Here is a 15,693-nt window from a genome sequence, read left to right as displayed (position 1 = left end):
CAGATATTTTTAGCTATAATGCATCTTTAATTATGTAATTCATATACATGTGCATATGCGTATCCTATTTTGGTATAGGATTGTATCATTATTATTTATAAACTCAGTTCCATGAAAAAAAGACTTCAAAAACAGATGGCTTTTGGGGACCGATTCAGTAATGCAAAGAGTGCCACCTCGTGGGGCTTCCTAAAATAGCATATCCTAGAAGATTTGTTCTCCAATGTAGAAGTAATAGGGATTAAATGTTTGCCAGCAAATGTCACTAACTCAGAAAGTTCCCTCTTAAATAAAATTTATTTTTCCTATAAGCTAATTTTGACCAAGTCACTCCCAAAGTTGTCTTCCAACAACCAGAGGGAAAGATTTTTCTTGCATATGTTTCTTGTTCTCTCTTGCAAATTCACAGCCCATACAGCACAGCATATATTCACTTCAGCGGGCAAACATACCTCAAACCATTTTACTGCAAACCCATTTCTATTGGTTTATTTCAAATTTCTGCCTCACGGCTTACCAAATAATCTAAATTACTACAATATTTAAAATTAATCACAGTCGTACAGAATAAAATTAACTTATTTTCAGAGATAGGATATAGGAAAAGCTTTTTGCAAAAAAAAATTTTTGCATAAAGCAGCCATTACTTCTTCTTTTGACAAAACATCATGGGTCACAACTAAATAAACATACCCACATCAGTGTTGAATCCAGGGTTCCCTTTCTTTCTGATTCTATTACCAGCCTTCAGGTTGCTGATGTTTTCCTCAAAAAACAGCTTCATACAGTTATTTACAACTATGAGAATTTTAGACCTTCAAAATAAGATAGGTAAGTTTCTGGCTCTTGCAGTTATGGAAAAATGGACCAGAAAAGTGTAACGTGTAAAATTTTGTAATGAAGAAAAGATCAATCTAAAGCACCTTGATCATTTCAATGCAAATCTCAACCTGGGAGACATCAGCTTTCCTGAGTGATTGACCTTTTCTTTCCTCCCTTCAACTACATTTCTCTGCAAAAAGAAGTAGGAGCTCAAAAAGTTATCTGAAAAAAGGGCTGACATACTCAATGTGATATGATACACTCTGGTGATTCAGAATCCTCCCTAACCTCTAAAAAAAAGTTGAGAACAAACTACTTTGTTTGCTTTTTCTTCTAGAAGGCTCTGAACCATAAGCACAAGAAGTTGGGAAAAAAAAAAAAAACGATAAACCCCTCCAACTGCAAAAAAACTCCTAAACAACCACACCCACTCAATGAACAGTGGAGACATAAATCCATGCTCTCTAACACATGTAATGAATACTGGTTTATCAAAGGACAAGTTTGTGCAGAGGAAAGTCTGGAGAGCCTTGGCTTTGATTCCACAGCACTGGAAACCACCTTTGCAGCTCAGGAATGGGGTATACTCACATCTAACACAAATGGAGCCTGAAGCAAGAGAGAGTGCTGCTTAACACCTCTGCAGTCTCAGGTATATATGTAAGCTTATCTGTCCCCTAAACTTATATTTCATATTGTTATAGCTGTCACAGAAGTTTCTGGCTAAGAAGTTAGTCTCTCAGATCTGAGCATTTGTTTTCAATATAGTAACACTAAATAATACGCAAGTAGTAACAGAAAGAGGGGGGGAAAAAGACACAAGAACAGGGAGAAGGGGCATAATGGCAGAGGAAAGACTGGGAATAGAGATACAAAGATAATGATCAAAAAATAGTCATACATCACACTTACCCTCCGCAACATCATCATCCACGATCAGCTTGAGGCTCTTTCCTCGCCGAACCACACGGACAGTGTGCCACTCATTGTCATTGAGTTTCTGCCCAGCATAAAGAGTTTCAGGTCCCTTGCCTGGGGATGGTGATAGGTACAGCAGTTAAAGCCAAACCCCCAACAGCTTAGTACTTGTTCAATGGGAAAAGTCACCAAAATCAACCTGGTGTGAGACAGACCAGTAGATTGTATAGATGTATTACAACCTGTAATCAACACTCACACCTACATCTTCCCAGCTCACTGGAGTCAGGGTCACGAACACTTCCACTCAGTCAAGTGCCTTCCTCCACAGAGCCCAGAGGTCACACACATTTAAAACGAGTAGAAATCTCTCTTGTGCTGTGGTACTAATTTCCAAATATCACATTGTACAACACACTGCAGTAACAGGAAAACAAGCTGATGACTGAAGTATCTCTAGAGTGGAGTCATTACAGCAGAATTCTGCTCTTCTAAGAATCTGGATTTACAACATCCCCAAGGTACTTGGGATTCTTTTCAAAGCTAAACAGACTGGTCTCTCAACACTTCGGTATCAAACACCAGGTTGGTTTCAGTCTCAAAAAAAAAAAAAAAAAACTAACCCAAATACCCCAATAACAACAAAAAAGCCCCACATAACTTCAAACCCAATCCCTTCAAAAAAAAAAATAATCACAGAGAGAAAACCACTCACCAACCTGGCTGATTGCTTTAAGGTTCTTTGTCAAAGAAGCCTAGCTTTGAGGTGCTTACTTCACCCCCTGAATTACAAGCCAAAGGGGAAAGAGGAGCCATTTCTTCTTCAAAAGGTTATACCACAGTTGCCCTTGCAAACAATGCTCCTGGGAAAACAGCATTAGTGCTACCCATATTTGTTCAGTTTTGCTGCTCACCCATCACAGTTGACAGGCAATTACTTAAAAAATTAATTGTTCAGATTACAGGACTGGAACAGTTCACTCATGTCAAATGGTAAGTGAAATTGAATAATGGTGTGTGCTAAATTAAAAGCATCTATAGCCTCATTTCAGTACAGTATTAAAGTGGTGGGTTTTGATCCAGGTATATCAGAAAAATGCAGAATGAGGACAGCAGAACTTTTTGCACACTGGGTCTGGACCCACTGCCCAAACTGACAAAAGGGGAACCCAAGAAAGTAAAAACAAGACACATTGAACTTAGTAAAAGAGATGGGACAGGGACAATGAGGCACTGCTACAGATCAACATACTACACCGGTAAAACTACATCAGATAGCCCATAGTCCACAGTATGCACACTGCCTAATTAGTAACATTACTGTAACTGCTTCTCACCAAAGGAGGAACATGGGCAAAGAAGGTGGTGTCTCACTCAATTAGGATATGTGTACTAGAGGAATTCTACAGGAGACCAAAACAAAATTAATATTCTGTTTTTCTCCTTAAAATATCATGCAGTTCATGCTAATAAAAAAAGGAGTTTAATATCTTTTCAAATAAAGCCCACTGCTAGTCAGTTTTACCATAAAGCAAGAGGAAAAAAAATATTTTTCTAGGGACCTGAAAAATAAGAATCATTCTTGGATTAAAAGGATGGGGTGCCACATATTGCAGTTACAGAGAATATGTCCTTAACAGGAGAAACCCATAAACTCTGGAGTTCCTCATCCATATGCCAAAGTCACATTGCACCACATATATAAATCCAGCTGTACAACGCAGCTAGACCATGGTCAGAAAGCTTAAATTCTTTGGAACCAGACAAACAAAACTCTAACAGACTCCTAGAAAGTTATGTTTGATTTACATCAGTGAGTACAATTTATCCTGGAGCAGAATTCACAAAATTATATCTCTGGGTGGCTAGCAAAATTATTGTCTACATAAAAATATACTGCATCAGTTACTGTAATTCCACACAGCCACTTTCCAGGTAGGAAAATCAAGGAGTTCACCTGGACCTGTGTGTTTTTATAATGCCACCTGAAAGCAGAGGAAGGATGGGGAGAGGCAGCAAATGTTTGTTAAAAAACAATCTTTTCCACATATTTATTAGAGTTCTGGAGGCCTCAGCCAAGAGAACAAGTCAGGTGTGCTGAAGACCATTCAGCTGACAATTCAACGCTTTCTATGCAGCAGCTCTGTGTTCAGCATGGTTGAGTAAGTCACAGTTGCTGACTGTCTAGCTCCCATTTTTCAACCCCACCCTGACAAAACAGGGGTCAATGAAAACTATCTGGTTTGCCTTGTCTTGATGCCCTCTGTAAGACTTTCAAAACAAAACTGTGACAGCAACAGAAGTTATGTGACTAGATTTTCACAAAATGTAGCTTAACCGATTCACAAATAAATGAGTGGAAAGTTTCAGAATTCCCACTCCTTTTTCCAAATGAATAAGGTTGTCTACAAATGAGATTATTATTTAGAAGTAACAGATTAATAGCTTGGGCTAATAAATTTGAAAATTAAGCACTGCAGATGCAAATTATTTTGTTATTTAAGTCCATGTCTTGATCAGCCAATTTTATATTTGATCAGTTGAAACAACAACAACAACAAAAAGGTTTTAATACTTTTGTTCACTCACAACCCTCCAATTTGCATGCACCAATGGGCACTGGCTTCTTTTAGCAGGGTTACCCAAATAACACCACATACAAAAATTCAATATATGAGCATGCTTAAGACCATGCAGGTAAGTTTTTCAAACCAGACATACCTGAGCTTAAAACACAGCATTAAAAAAAATTATTTTACTCTATTCAAACTGTTTTATTTTCAAATGCTTTCAAGACATTTACGCAGCAGGTAGGTTGACCTGAAAAGCAGCAAAATTATGCTTCATTTTTCAACTGAGAGTGGGCAAATGAATTGCTCTTCTCTTTGTTAAACTTCCATTGAATTCTGAGTGGTTCCAAGCATTTTTTATAGAGGGACTCTCGCATCAGGATGCCAAACTTCATTTCATTGAGCATGATTACTACATGTGCTGTTACTATACAGACATTTATCACAGAGTCACAGAATATTCTGAGTTGGAAGTCATCGAGTCCAGCTCTTAGGTGAATGGCCCATACAGGCATCAAACCCATGACCTTTGTGTTGTTAGCATCATTCTCTAACTAACTGAGCTGATCTCAGGTATATGTGTGATCAATTTTTAAAAGATGACTTGAAGATTCCTAATCCAACAGTTGTCGATGATGAGGGAAAATAGAAAGGAAATGGGCCATGTGCATCAGCACCATAATGCTCCCCCTAAGTACCATCTCCTACCTGGTAAGGCATTTCTGCAGTCTTACAGCTAAACACACAGAACTAAGTGTATAGACCAACGTTGGTGGGGTTTTTGTTGTTTTGTGGGTTTGGGGTTTTTCCTCCTTTCCCTCTTGCACCTACATCATCCTTCAACAAGAATAAAACAGATGTAGGAGGAAGCAAAGCAGAAGATCAAATGGAAAGAGGAAAAAAAAAGTCAAATATTTATGTCTTCCCTTTGTGCAACATTTTTTACAATAAAAAACAAATAACTCTTGTAGCAATGTTACAAGTGGCACACTTGGAAACACTTTCTATTTATAATACTTTGGCAGTTGGGCATTTTGTAATTTCTGCAATTTATTTAATTTTTATCATTACAAGAGTAAAGGACAACATAACAGTAAAAAGAATAAGAAAGTTTTTACTGTAGCATCATTCCAATTGGTGTCTCTGGCCTTCTTGGTCATTCCATCCCCCTTCCTAATGTCCTCTGAGGAACTGTGTGTCATACAGAATTGATCACTACCTTTCATTTTCCAATTCAAATGAGGCAGATTAGTGCATATTCCTTTTGCGCTTTGCAATGGCAAATGCTCCTTAATCAGAAGCAAAACTATCTGTCTCTTAGGCATCCCCCAATTCTGGACATTAGTTCAGCTACAGTTCAGGCTTCTTGAGCAAATATTACTTCATTCAGCTGCAGTGATTCCTCCTCATGCTCTCATGAATCCTCTGATATCTACGCAAACGTGTGTGCATATTGTTCATAAAAACCAATTAGTATATGCTTTCAAACATGGAAGAACTTCATCCAATCTGCCCAGTGTGTCCCAGTCATTATATTAAAGGTGCACTGCTGCTAATTAATAGCTTGGCTCAAATAGACTACATAAAAGTGCCAAAGCATAAAGAATCAAAAAGCAGATCATGCCTGCTGAAAATGCCAAGTTGCTTTCCACATGGCCCCCAAGAACTCGCTTGTTTAGAAAAAACAATTGGTAAGAGGGATGCAGTTCTGACAATAACTCTGAAGACAACAGTTCTTATCCACCCTTAGTGGCTAACAGCACACAGAATTTCCCTCCTACGAAAGGCAAAGGAGAAAGAGGGTTAATCCCCTCTGCAGTTCCGCACAGGTGGATCAAAAGGTGTGCTTTTACCCATGGTGCAAGCTGTCATCATCTGATCCACTTATAAGATTAAAATGACCTTCATGAAACCAGGCTATCTTCATTATTGCATATCTTATCCAATATTAACAGAAGTGGTCAAACATTTCAGTCTACAGAACACCAGAAGAGACAGCCAGAAAGCACATTGCCATCTTGAGGAGAATGGAACAGGCGCTTACCTCATTACAATTACAATGATACATAATTCTACAGTGATCCTAATGCTTTCTAGGAAAGACCCTTAGTAATGATAAAAAGGTTTTATCTGCTTTTTATTTTTTAATTAAAATGCTCAGCTACTATCTCAGCTTTTTTTCAGCGGCAAGATGCATTTTTGTGCCTCTTTTATACAGGGCAACATCCCTCCAAAATGCCATCAGCATCCTAAGGCAGGGTGGGGCTGGGAAAGGGAAGGTTCTTTACCCCCCTTTTTTTTTCCATTCTTTTTTTGTTTGTGTTGGAGGAGGGACATTGATTGTTTTTCCTTACACTTTCACATAATGACCAGAGAAGTTGTGGTTTGCTGTGCAAAATGTGTGCACACAGATTTGTGAAACACGAGAATGAATCACGAGACCCAAAAAAGGGAAGAAATGGGTGTAAGGACAAAGATGCTGGCAATTTTTCACACACCTTTATGGCTTCCTGATATGTAGCAAGATCTTGCAAAGAACAGGTCAAATATCAAAACACAAGAATGGCTCAAAAGCAGAGCTGGCATTTACTCTGAAAACCTTCAATAGCTTTCAGTCTTGATTGAACATAAGTCAGTAGCATAAATTTTGTTGGTTTTTTTCAGGCAGCACTAGTATGGACGAAGTGTTTCAGGAAAGTCTTTTTTTTGGCCAGGATCTGCTGTTCAACTCCAGGAGCATTGTTAATTACTAGGAAACAACTGGCAACCCCAGACTCTCCATACATTGCAGACATTTATGTAGATATCCCAGTCGAATCAACACATATTCTTATACATACACACTTGTTTTGCTCATATACAGGCTTTAGAATACCTCTTTTCAAGAAAACTTTGGCTGCCAACAAGGAATAAGTAGTTGCACTTCCCTACAGATAGTCAACACCTTCACTGGGGACCTTACCTGCACCAGTCTTTCCATTTCCTCAAGGAAGGGGCTCATCTCCAGGTACTACTCCACACATTAAACAAAACACAGCATAGACTTAAGAATCAACTTTTCTGTAAGCCGTGCTAAAAACATTTATGTTTACAGCTTTACACAGTAGCTTCATTGTGAAAAATCAATAAAGTTGAGATGATTTACACCAGCCTACCCAGAAGCAAATTTTAATTATTTGCATTCGTACAGCCATAAAAAGTGCATACACAAAATCCTTTAATCACCCACAGAGTCAACTATCCTCACAAGTGCAAATAAGAATTCCCCCAAGAGCCAGACTTATAAAGTGCATGTAATTAGCTCAGCAAATAACTGAAAAGTAGCAAGACCACCCTACTAGTTCTCTCAAAAATTCCCCAGTCTCCATGTAAACTCAAAAAATAAGTTCAGCTGGGTTTAATTATCTTGGATACAATCTATTTTAAAATGCCTTTTAAAAAAGGCCCTTATTTAAAAAAAACAAAACCCACAACATTGTTCCTTCCTTTTGCTATAAATACATGTAACACCATATTAAATGACTGTTACTTTCATTAGCAGATACCCTGGCCAATAGCTGTAATAAGATTCAATATAGATTCAGGCTGCATTCAACATGACTGCAGCGTTTTCATATGGCTCTGAAACAAAACTTAGTGCAGAAATTGAGTTTTATGTCTTTCAGTTGACATGGATATAATTTGTGATTAAGAACGAGAAAAGAGATTATTTGATTGCATATACGGTACAGGTCATACATGGCACAAACTGTGCTTACGTTGAGGTTTTTCCATCACAGGCAGTGGGTTATACTCCTTGTTTATCTCAGTTTCACTGCTGCTCAATTTTAACACTTTTAGAGACTACTAACTACTGTGTATGTACAGCAGAATCATTTTTAACAGGAAAACATTTGTGTTAATAGGAACTTGATCCCCCTCAAATGAGTTTAAATAGGAAATTTCAATTTCGGTGAAAGGAGGTTTCAATTATTCCAAAAATAATTTTATTCTGACTTAGAAAATGTTCAAAATGTTTCAAATTCAGGATAAATGAAAAAGTTTTCAGTGTTTAAAAATAAAATGAAGTGTTTCTAATTATCTATTCAAGATATTATTAATTTTTAATGATAATAGATGGTTTTCCACTTTTATTGAGTGTCCACTTTTCAGGAAAGGGATTTTATTCTATATTCACAACCAGTAGGGAGGTCAAAAAGGACACAGAAGTATACTAAAAAAAAAATCAAGTATTCAGGCTTTTAAAATTAAGATTCAAAAGAGTTTCATTAAATTAGCTTCAAAGTGATTTCAGTCATACTGGCTGAAATCAGACTGCTTTGTTTTTGAATAAGGCTGTCACATGAACCACTTCACATTTGCCAAACACCTCATATTGCTGTTCCTAACAGATCAGGGCAACAAAAGCTTCAGCATAGGTATAAAGAACTCAGAAGCTGCTGCGTTGTGACTCATCTACAATTTGCCCAAGGAAATATTTGTACACACTAGATTTTCAGAGAGCAAAGCTCAAGAGAGCTTAGTGTAAGCAAGTTAAGAAAGCAGGCAATCACAGAGCAGCGTCTACCCGCAGGGAGCACCACTAGAGGGAAACCGCATTCACTGCAGCTGCTGCTTAGACAGTCCTATGTGAGTACAAAGGAATCACAGTACTCAGAGTTACTTTCCAGAGTTACTCTCACCCACTATTTTGCTTTGAAGATGACTACACCTCAGCAATTATTAGAATGACTCCAAAACGTCAACCTAGTTTCTCCCCCGTAATAGTAAATACCTGTTCATTTCAGATGCTTCATTTAATGGATGCAATCTGCCACACAAAAAAATGAGTCTATGGCTTAAGAAATATGCAGAACCACACAAGGTTTTACTGTAGGGCAGAATTTTAAGGCAAATATTACAGGAACACTTATGCACACACTGTAGTACACCACAACAGAAATAAAGAGGAAAAGAGCTTCTATTTTAAGAGAGTTTTATATTTTATTAGCTTTCCAGTAATGCAGTGCCAAACAAAGCAAGATGCAGGGGTGACAAAGCTAGAGATTTAATTCTTCTGTTTATTCCTGCATAGATATAATAATACAGATACCAAACCCAAATATCTTCTCACTAATCCCATTGATGTACCTTACTTGAAGCATAGATAGACTGTGCTACCAACAGTAAGACAACTGAAGTTTTTCTTCCTGTTTAGTTTCAAATCTTCCCATAAATGCTATGAAACAAGTGGATTAATCAAGATGATAGTGAGAAAAAGATGCTGGAAATAAGTTTGAGACAACTGGAGTGAGTCGTATGATGTATCACGGAGACACATATACAACAGCAATGAAATAATTTGACTGTTAGCTGCCTGGATGAGATTCAAACTACCTAGAGGGCACAAAGCATGAATCAAATGTATGAGTCTTTAAACCAAGAACAGCCACCCCCTCCCTCACCCCCCCCTCAAAAAAAAAAGCTTTTTGCTTTTGCTGTGTTAGTAAGGAACTACATCACAGCAGACTGAAAAAGCTTGTATCATTCCATTTAGCAAGTGTTCTCTATTACTTCATTTGAAAGGATTATTTGAATTTTTGAAAGATCTGATTATTGTTGTAGAGGGTTTTTTTTTACCTTTTTTTTTTTAAGTATTATAGTAACAATGTCTCATCTAAATCTGAAAAGCAAGGAGATCAGAAAGCAGGATAAATCAGCAATGTATGTGGCAATACAGTGCCTCACAGTAATTGCATATATGTGTCTTTCAGGAAATCAGAGACCACCTTCTAACAATAGCATAGCACCTTTTCTTTTAACACAGAAAATAATGCCAAAGAGACTCCTCTTCCCAAAGGCACATTTGGTAGTTTAACAGAGACCTGAGTTGGAGCAAAAAAAACACCAAGCCCTTGAAGCTCCATTGCCAAATATTGCATTAAAGTATTTTTTTAAATGCTGTTTAGGACACACTGCACCATCCTCACTAACAGCACAGTATAAGAACAGAAGACAGTCCTGTTACCAACACTTCTTTACGCGGATACAAAGGGCAAAGAACAATAGCATCAATTAGGAGGACCTAAATTGCTCTGTCAATTAAGGTACCTTTCCCTGTGGCATCTGAGTGCCTAAGGTATTACAAATGCACACAGTTATCTTCATGGTTGCTAGGACTATGACATGAACTAGCTTCAGTCTGCCTCTAAAAGCATAAGTCAGTATCACAGAAATTACGTCTAAGTGACTACAAAGCCAGCAGGATTCAAGTCTTCCACAGGGGGTACAAAACACTGCAAACACACTCGAGGTTTAGCTCTTTTGGCAATGCTACCTTCATTCTGAAGGTGCCCACCCTTTTTTATGATCTATGGAGTTTTTAAATCCTCCATTGCATATTAGCCAGTGTTTATAAGTCTACTGAGAACTACGGGTATGCTGGGAGGGAGACCATATAAATGTATACAAATCATACTACTAACAAGCACAAAGAGCAACTGAAATTTGCAAGTGGAAATCTTATGTTTTCAGATGATACTAGTGAACTGTGTGTGCATAACTGGTAACGCACATTGGTTCCCTCTGCCTGAAGTGAGAAACTACTGAGAGAATGATGGTAAGTGGTACTTGGACCTAACATAGAAGAGTCTTTTTATTTCACTTAAGGAGCTATTGAGGAAGGATCAAATGCTTCTGGAAAGCTGAGGGATCAGTAGTGCAGACTGGAGTGTTTAATGTTAAAGGCGTTTAAAAGCTTACCAATCTCAAAGAGGTATCCTTCACAGGGAAGAGAACAGAGACCTCAGCTCCTCCTACATTTTTAAGAGTCATTGACTATTCTCTCATAAGTAGGAATGGTTAGCACGAGATAGTGACCACATAGCAATACCAACAAAACTTTTGTGACTGAAATTCTTCCTAATATTTAATAGATAGAGCATTGGTACGTATTTTACCTATTTAAGGTAAGTCACATTGCAGTAAAGACTACATTTCCAGGTTACTACCAGAAAACAAGTACGACCCAGTAAAAACACTTCACGGGGAAGTTCTACTGAATTCACCTATACAAGGACTAGAGACATAGAAGAGTTTCTCCAAATGCCCCTTTGTCCTTTGTCAAGCTACAAGTTAAATACTTCGTTTTTGTTGCCATCCTCTAAGTCTTTCATTTTCACCTTAGTATTTGTAGAATTTCTCCTTTTTCCAGGACACTCCAATGCCCATGCAACATTAAAATAAAGTTGGGGGATACTGCTGACCACATTTTACGAGGTGGAAAGCGAGACAAAGTTGTGTTGCCCAAAGCATCACAGTAAAAGCTTGGACCCTCTTGAATTAATGTTTTCCTTTCCGTTTAGCAAATGTTACAAAAATGGATAAAACCTTACTGGAATTTGGAAGCCATATCTACACAGACTACTAATTTTAAGGATTAAGACATATCTTGCAGTCAAAAAGCTGGTTATAAGTCTAGCTACAACTAATTGTTTAATGGCACTTTAACCCTTCTATCTCCAAAAACCTCTCAGCAATAGTCACAATGCATACTCCCAAAATACCTGGGACCCTGCTGAAGAAATCCACCTGAGTCATAGAAACATTCACTGATGAAAATCCTCCTCAGGTGCTTTACAGGTAACCACCAATTTCCAGTCTACTGGTAGCATACACTGGTTTCTTTCTACCTGAACTGAGAAACCCAGATGAGAAAGACAAGTGGTATGTAGGCCTACAGGCAAGAGACTCCTTATTTAGCTTAAGGAGCTATCAAGGAAGGATCACAGGCTTCTGGAAAGCTGAGAGATCAGAAGTGCAGACTAAAGGATAGTTGAGGATTTACAGATAAAGATGACATCTGAGGCAACTATTGAGAACTCCTTTGAAATTCAGACCTTAAAAGTCACAGCTTTCATGTCAGCTAAGGAGCATGTAAAGGAAAAAATGCCCTGGGAGGAGAGGAGAGAATGATAAAGTTAAGCATATAGCTTTAAATATACCCGTATCTCTCTGTCCTCAGAGCTCCCAATAACAAACAGTGTCTAAGATCCAAACTGATGCCATCCCTCTTCTCAAACATACCTCTGAAGTCACTCAATTTCATGTGTACACCTTCATATAAATCCTCTATGTTTCATACAACATCCAGGTGTAATTCTAATATAGCTAAATTAGATAGGAATACACCAGACAATTAATTGGAAGGAGTCATCCTAAAACAGCAACAGACCAGGAGAAAGAGAAAAGACAAAGCAGAACTCTTCCCACAGGAAGTAGACTTACTCCTGGAAAGGTACCACCAGCATTTGCAGGTCTCCTTTTCTTTCCCAACACACAGAAAATTAATGCTCACTTTGAGAATAGCAGAGCTCTGACAGCCAACATCAGCGTACAGATCATGAACTGAACACAAGGAAGGAAAGTAGTGACTTTATAGCTCCTGAGATCAACTGATGCCTGTGCATGTTCATCAGCCATCTTGATTACAAGGGTTATCAATCCTTGCGCACCACAGTTAAAACAGTACTAAGTAGCCAGCAGTGTAAAGTTTTTAAAGAAATAAAATCCAGTGGCATTGAGGTTACATATTAGTTCAAGCTGTTTCAAAGACATTTAAGCAATAAGGTTGTTTCACTGTCAAGCAATAGTATATATGTTGGCCTCTAGCTAAGCTTTGAAAACAGTAGAATTTGATTAATGGCATAAGCTTGTCAGAAACATTTCTCTATAACATCTATTTCTTTCCATTTCCCATGGAAAGCTTAGTGACAAGTACACTTTGTTTTCCATTTTCAAGTTTGGAAATACATCCTTTTGCTCTGAGAAAAGGTTATTTCTGTGTTGACTGTTTGAAGACAAGCAAAAAAACACACCCCAAAACCACAAACCCCCTCCCACATGCTCTTTACTTCCTTCTCCAGTCGTCTGTTTGAAAAGGAGGTAGTGATTGTTACAGGAATGTGGAGATTATACACATCTCTCTCCTTATGAATTGTTCCTAATGATGTCTTTATTTCTAGCTGGTGAGAAGCTGGTGTGCTGTAATATTGAGTAAACCAATATTTCTCCAATTTCTATCATTCACAAGAGCACTGTGAAAATTAATCCATGCGTGTTTAGAAAGCATTCAGATCCTATGCTGAACAAATGCTGTAACACTACTAAAATCTATACAGTCCATACCATCAGCAAACATATAATTTGAAAACTATCACAGCAGCAGAACATTTAAATTCTCTTTAAAATGTGGATCTACATATTCTACAATCAGTGCAAGATAAACACCATAGTAGCTAAAACAGACCATCAAGTCCCAAAAGTCAATCTGCTGAGGAAAGTTGACACCCAGGACTGCAACAGAGTGCTAATACAAGCCATGATACAGACGACTGGCACGACTATACAGGGCAAGGGTTTTAAGCTCTCTATAGTCCCCTTAATTTCAAGAGGAATAAGCATTCCTCTCAAAAAGAGTTTTGGGTTGGGGGAAGGTGTTGGGTTTTTTGCTTTGTTTTAAAATGAAAAAGGATAAGGTATTTTAAGATGATTCACTAAGACTTGTAATCCCACTGCAGAATCACTCAGGGAAAACAAATGCCATCACTTAGCTCATCACATCCCCAAGAACATTAATTATATGATGAAGTAAGGATTTGATGGGTTATTCAAGGCAATAGCCAAGCCTGGAGAATGAGGATTAGATCTCAGAAGCCTCCTGTTCCTAAATCTCAAAAGTACTGGTTCTTCAGGGGTCAGGTTTTTATAGAAATAAGTACTTTCATCTGCAAGTGCCATATTAGCCTGATCTCACAAGAGTCTTCTAAAATACTGCATTGTTTAACACTCTGCAAGACCACAGGTCAAGTTTGGGGTTTTTTTGGGGTTATTTATGCTTTTTTATTTGTTTAACCTCTATTGCTAATGGATGCTTTAGATCACTCGTTGTAAACTACTCTCTCTCACTGCTTTGTGGGCTTTTACCAAGCAGAGCATTTCCAACCAGCAGTCTGGGAAGAAGCTGGATGGCATATGTGAAACTTGCATTGCTTGAGTGACAAGCAATTTTCCCCAGTCACCAGCCTGAGGTTTATCACTGAATGGTTAAAGAAACTTTTAATATGGAAGAACACTTAGAAAAAACTAATTTGGATGCTCCAGGTCTACGAGTTTTTCTCACAGCTTGAGCCTTAACATCCAATTCTCTCCCATTCCCTCAGTGGTGAAAGGTTACGAAATCACTGTGGTAGCTAGAGCACAAGCAGTGACTTTGATGTGTGCCCTGCCACTCATGTAGCCTATACGAAAAGGTGAAAGGGAAAGATGACAAAGAGAAGGAAACAAGTTTGAAACCAGACCTGCCTAGCGGCTCTTTAAACACCAAACATCACCACCACCAAGTCCAAGCCTCAGCCTGAGCCTTTGGAGCCCTTCACACCTTGGGATGCAAACTCAGTCACTCCCCCAGTCCTGCCCAGGTCTGCCCAGCACCAGGGCTGTGCCACATGTCAGTGGTGCCCCCACAGAGCAGCTGCTACAAGCCCTTTGCACAACCAACAGCTACATCCCTCTGACCCTCGCAGCCGGGCTGGACCCCTTCTTTGCTAGGTAGAGATTCCAGAGTTTCCCTCTTATTTATTTATTTATTTATTTATTTATTTATTTATTTATTTATTTATTTAAAAGGAAATTAGTTCTGACCCTTTTACACTGCAAAGATTAATTAACGGTATCTCGAACTGACAGCAGTTCAGTTTTAACAAATGCATGTGCACAAAGTCAGTGTCAGCTTGATTTTCAGAGGTGCTGAATGGCAGCTGTATAGCACATCACCCTGGAAAATCAGATGGAAAGGTATATAAATTCAAAGTCTCAATAAACAACAGGGAACTGCTATATCTCATTGCTAATTTTATGGGAAGGGACGCATTTATAGATGTCTCTCATTCACTCTCAAGTCCAGTCTTAAAAGTTCCTAAACATCTGTATAATGCAAAGCTAAACATCTGTATAATGTTAAATAGCAATACGTAGCTGAAATTTTACCTATAAACCAAGGTATTTGTACAAGCCTACAGGCAACTGGGTCACATTTAATATCCCTTAACAGCACTGTCATTAATTTCCAGCAGGTACAGAGTAAAAAAAATGCCAAGTCCTGCTGAGGTGAGTCAGAATTTAAGGACTTCTAATTTCTCAATCAACATCACTAGCATCACAAAGCAAAACAGCTTCTAGTTTTATACCAATGCCGACTTTTAATGAGGTATCAAATGCAGACACATGGTTTCATGTAAAGAACAATAAAAAGACTATTTCTATCAGAACACCAATCTAGAACAACCATCTGGATCAGGAAATTTAGTCTTTTATATTTATAGTCAAATAAGCAATAACCACATAG

At 38.2% G+C, this 15,693-nt stretch overlaps 1 protein-coding gene across 29 annotated transcripts in view; it reads right to left on the bottom strand.

Moving 5' to 3' along the window:
• NRXN3 (neurexin 3) overlaps positions 1-15,693 on the bottom strand; it is a 996,746-nt gene that overhangs the window by 557,350 nt on the left and 423,703 nt on the right. For all 29 annotated transcript variants that reach the window (XM_064658888.1, XM_064658884.1, XM_064658876.1 and 26 more), the window contains one exon: positions 1,735-1,854. In XM_064658888.1, the coding sequence (XP_064514958.1) occupies positions 1,735-1,854 (120 nt within the window). The remainder of the gene's footprint in view (positions 1-1,734; positions 1,855-15,693) is intronic.

This window comes from Pseudopipra pipra, chromosome 6 (genome assembly GCF_036250125.1).
Source record: "Pseudopipra pipra isolate bDixPip1 chromosome 6, bDixPip1.hap1, whole genome shotgun sequence".
Lineage (NCBI taxonomy): Eukaryota > Metazoa > Chordata > Aves > Passeriformes > Pipridae > Pseudopipra > Pseudopipra pipra.
The sequence above is the reverse complement of the archived record's forward strand: the minus strand, read 5'-3'. Positions and strand labels throughout refer to the sequence as shown.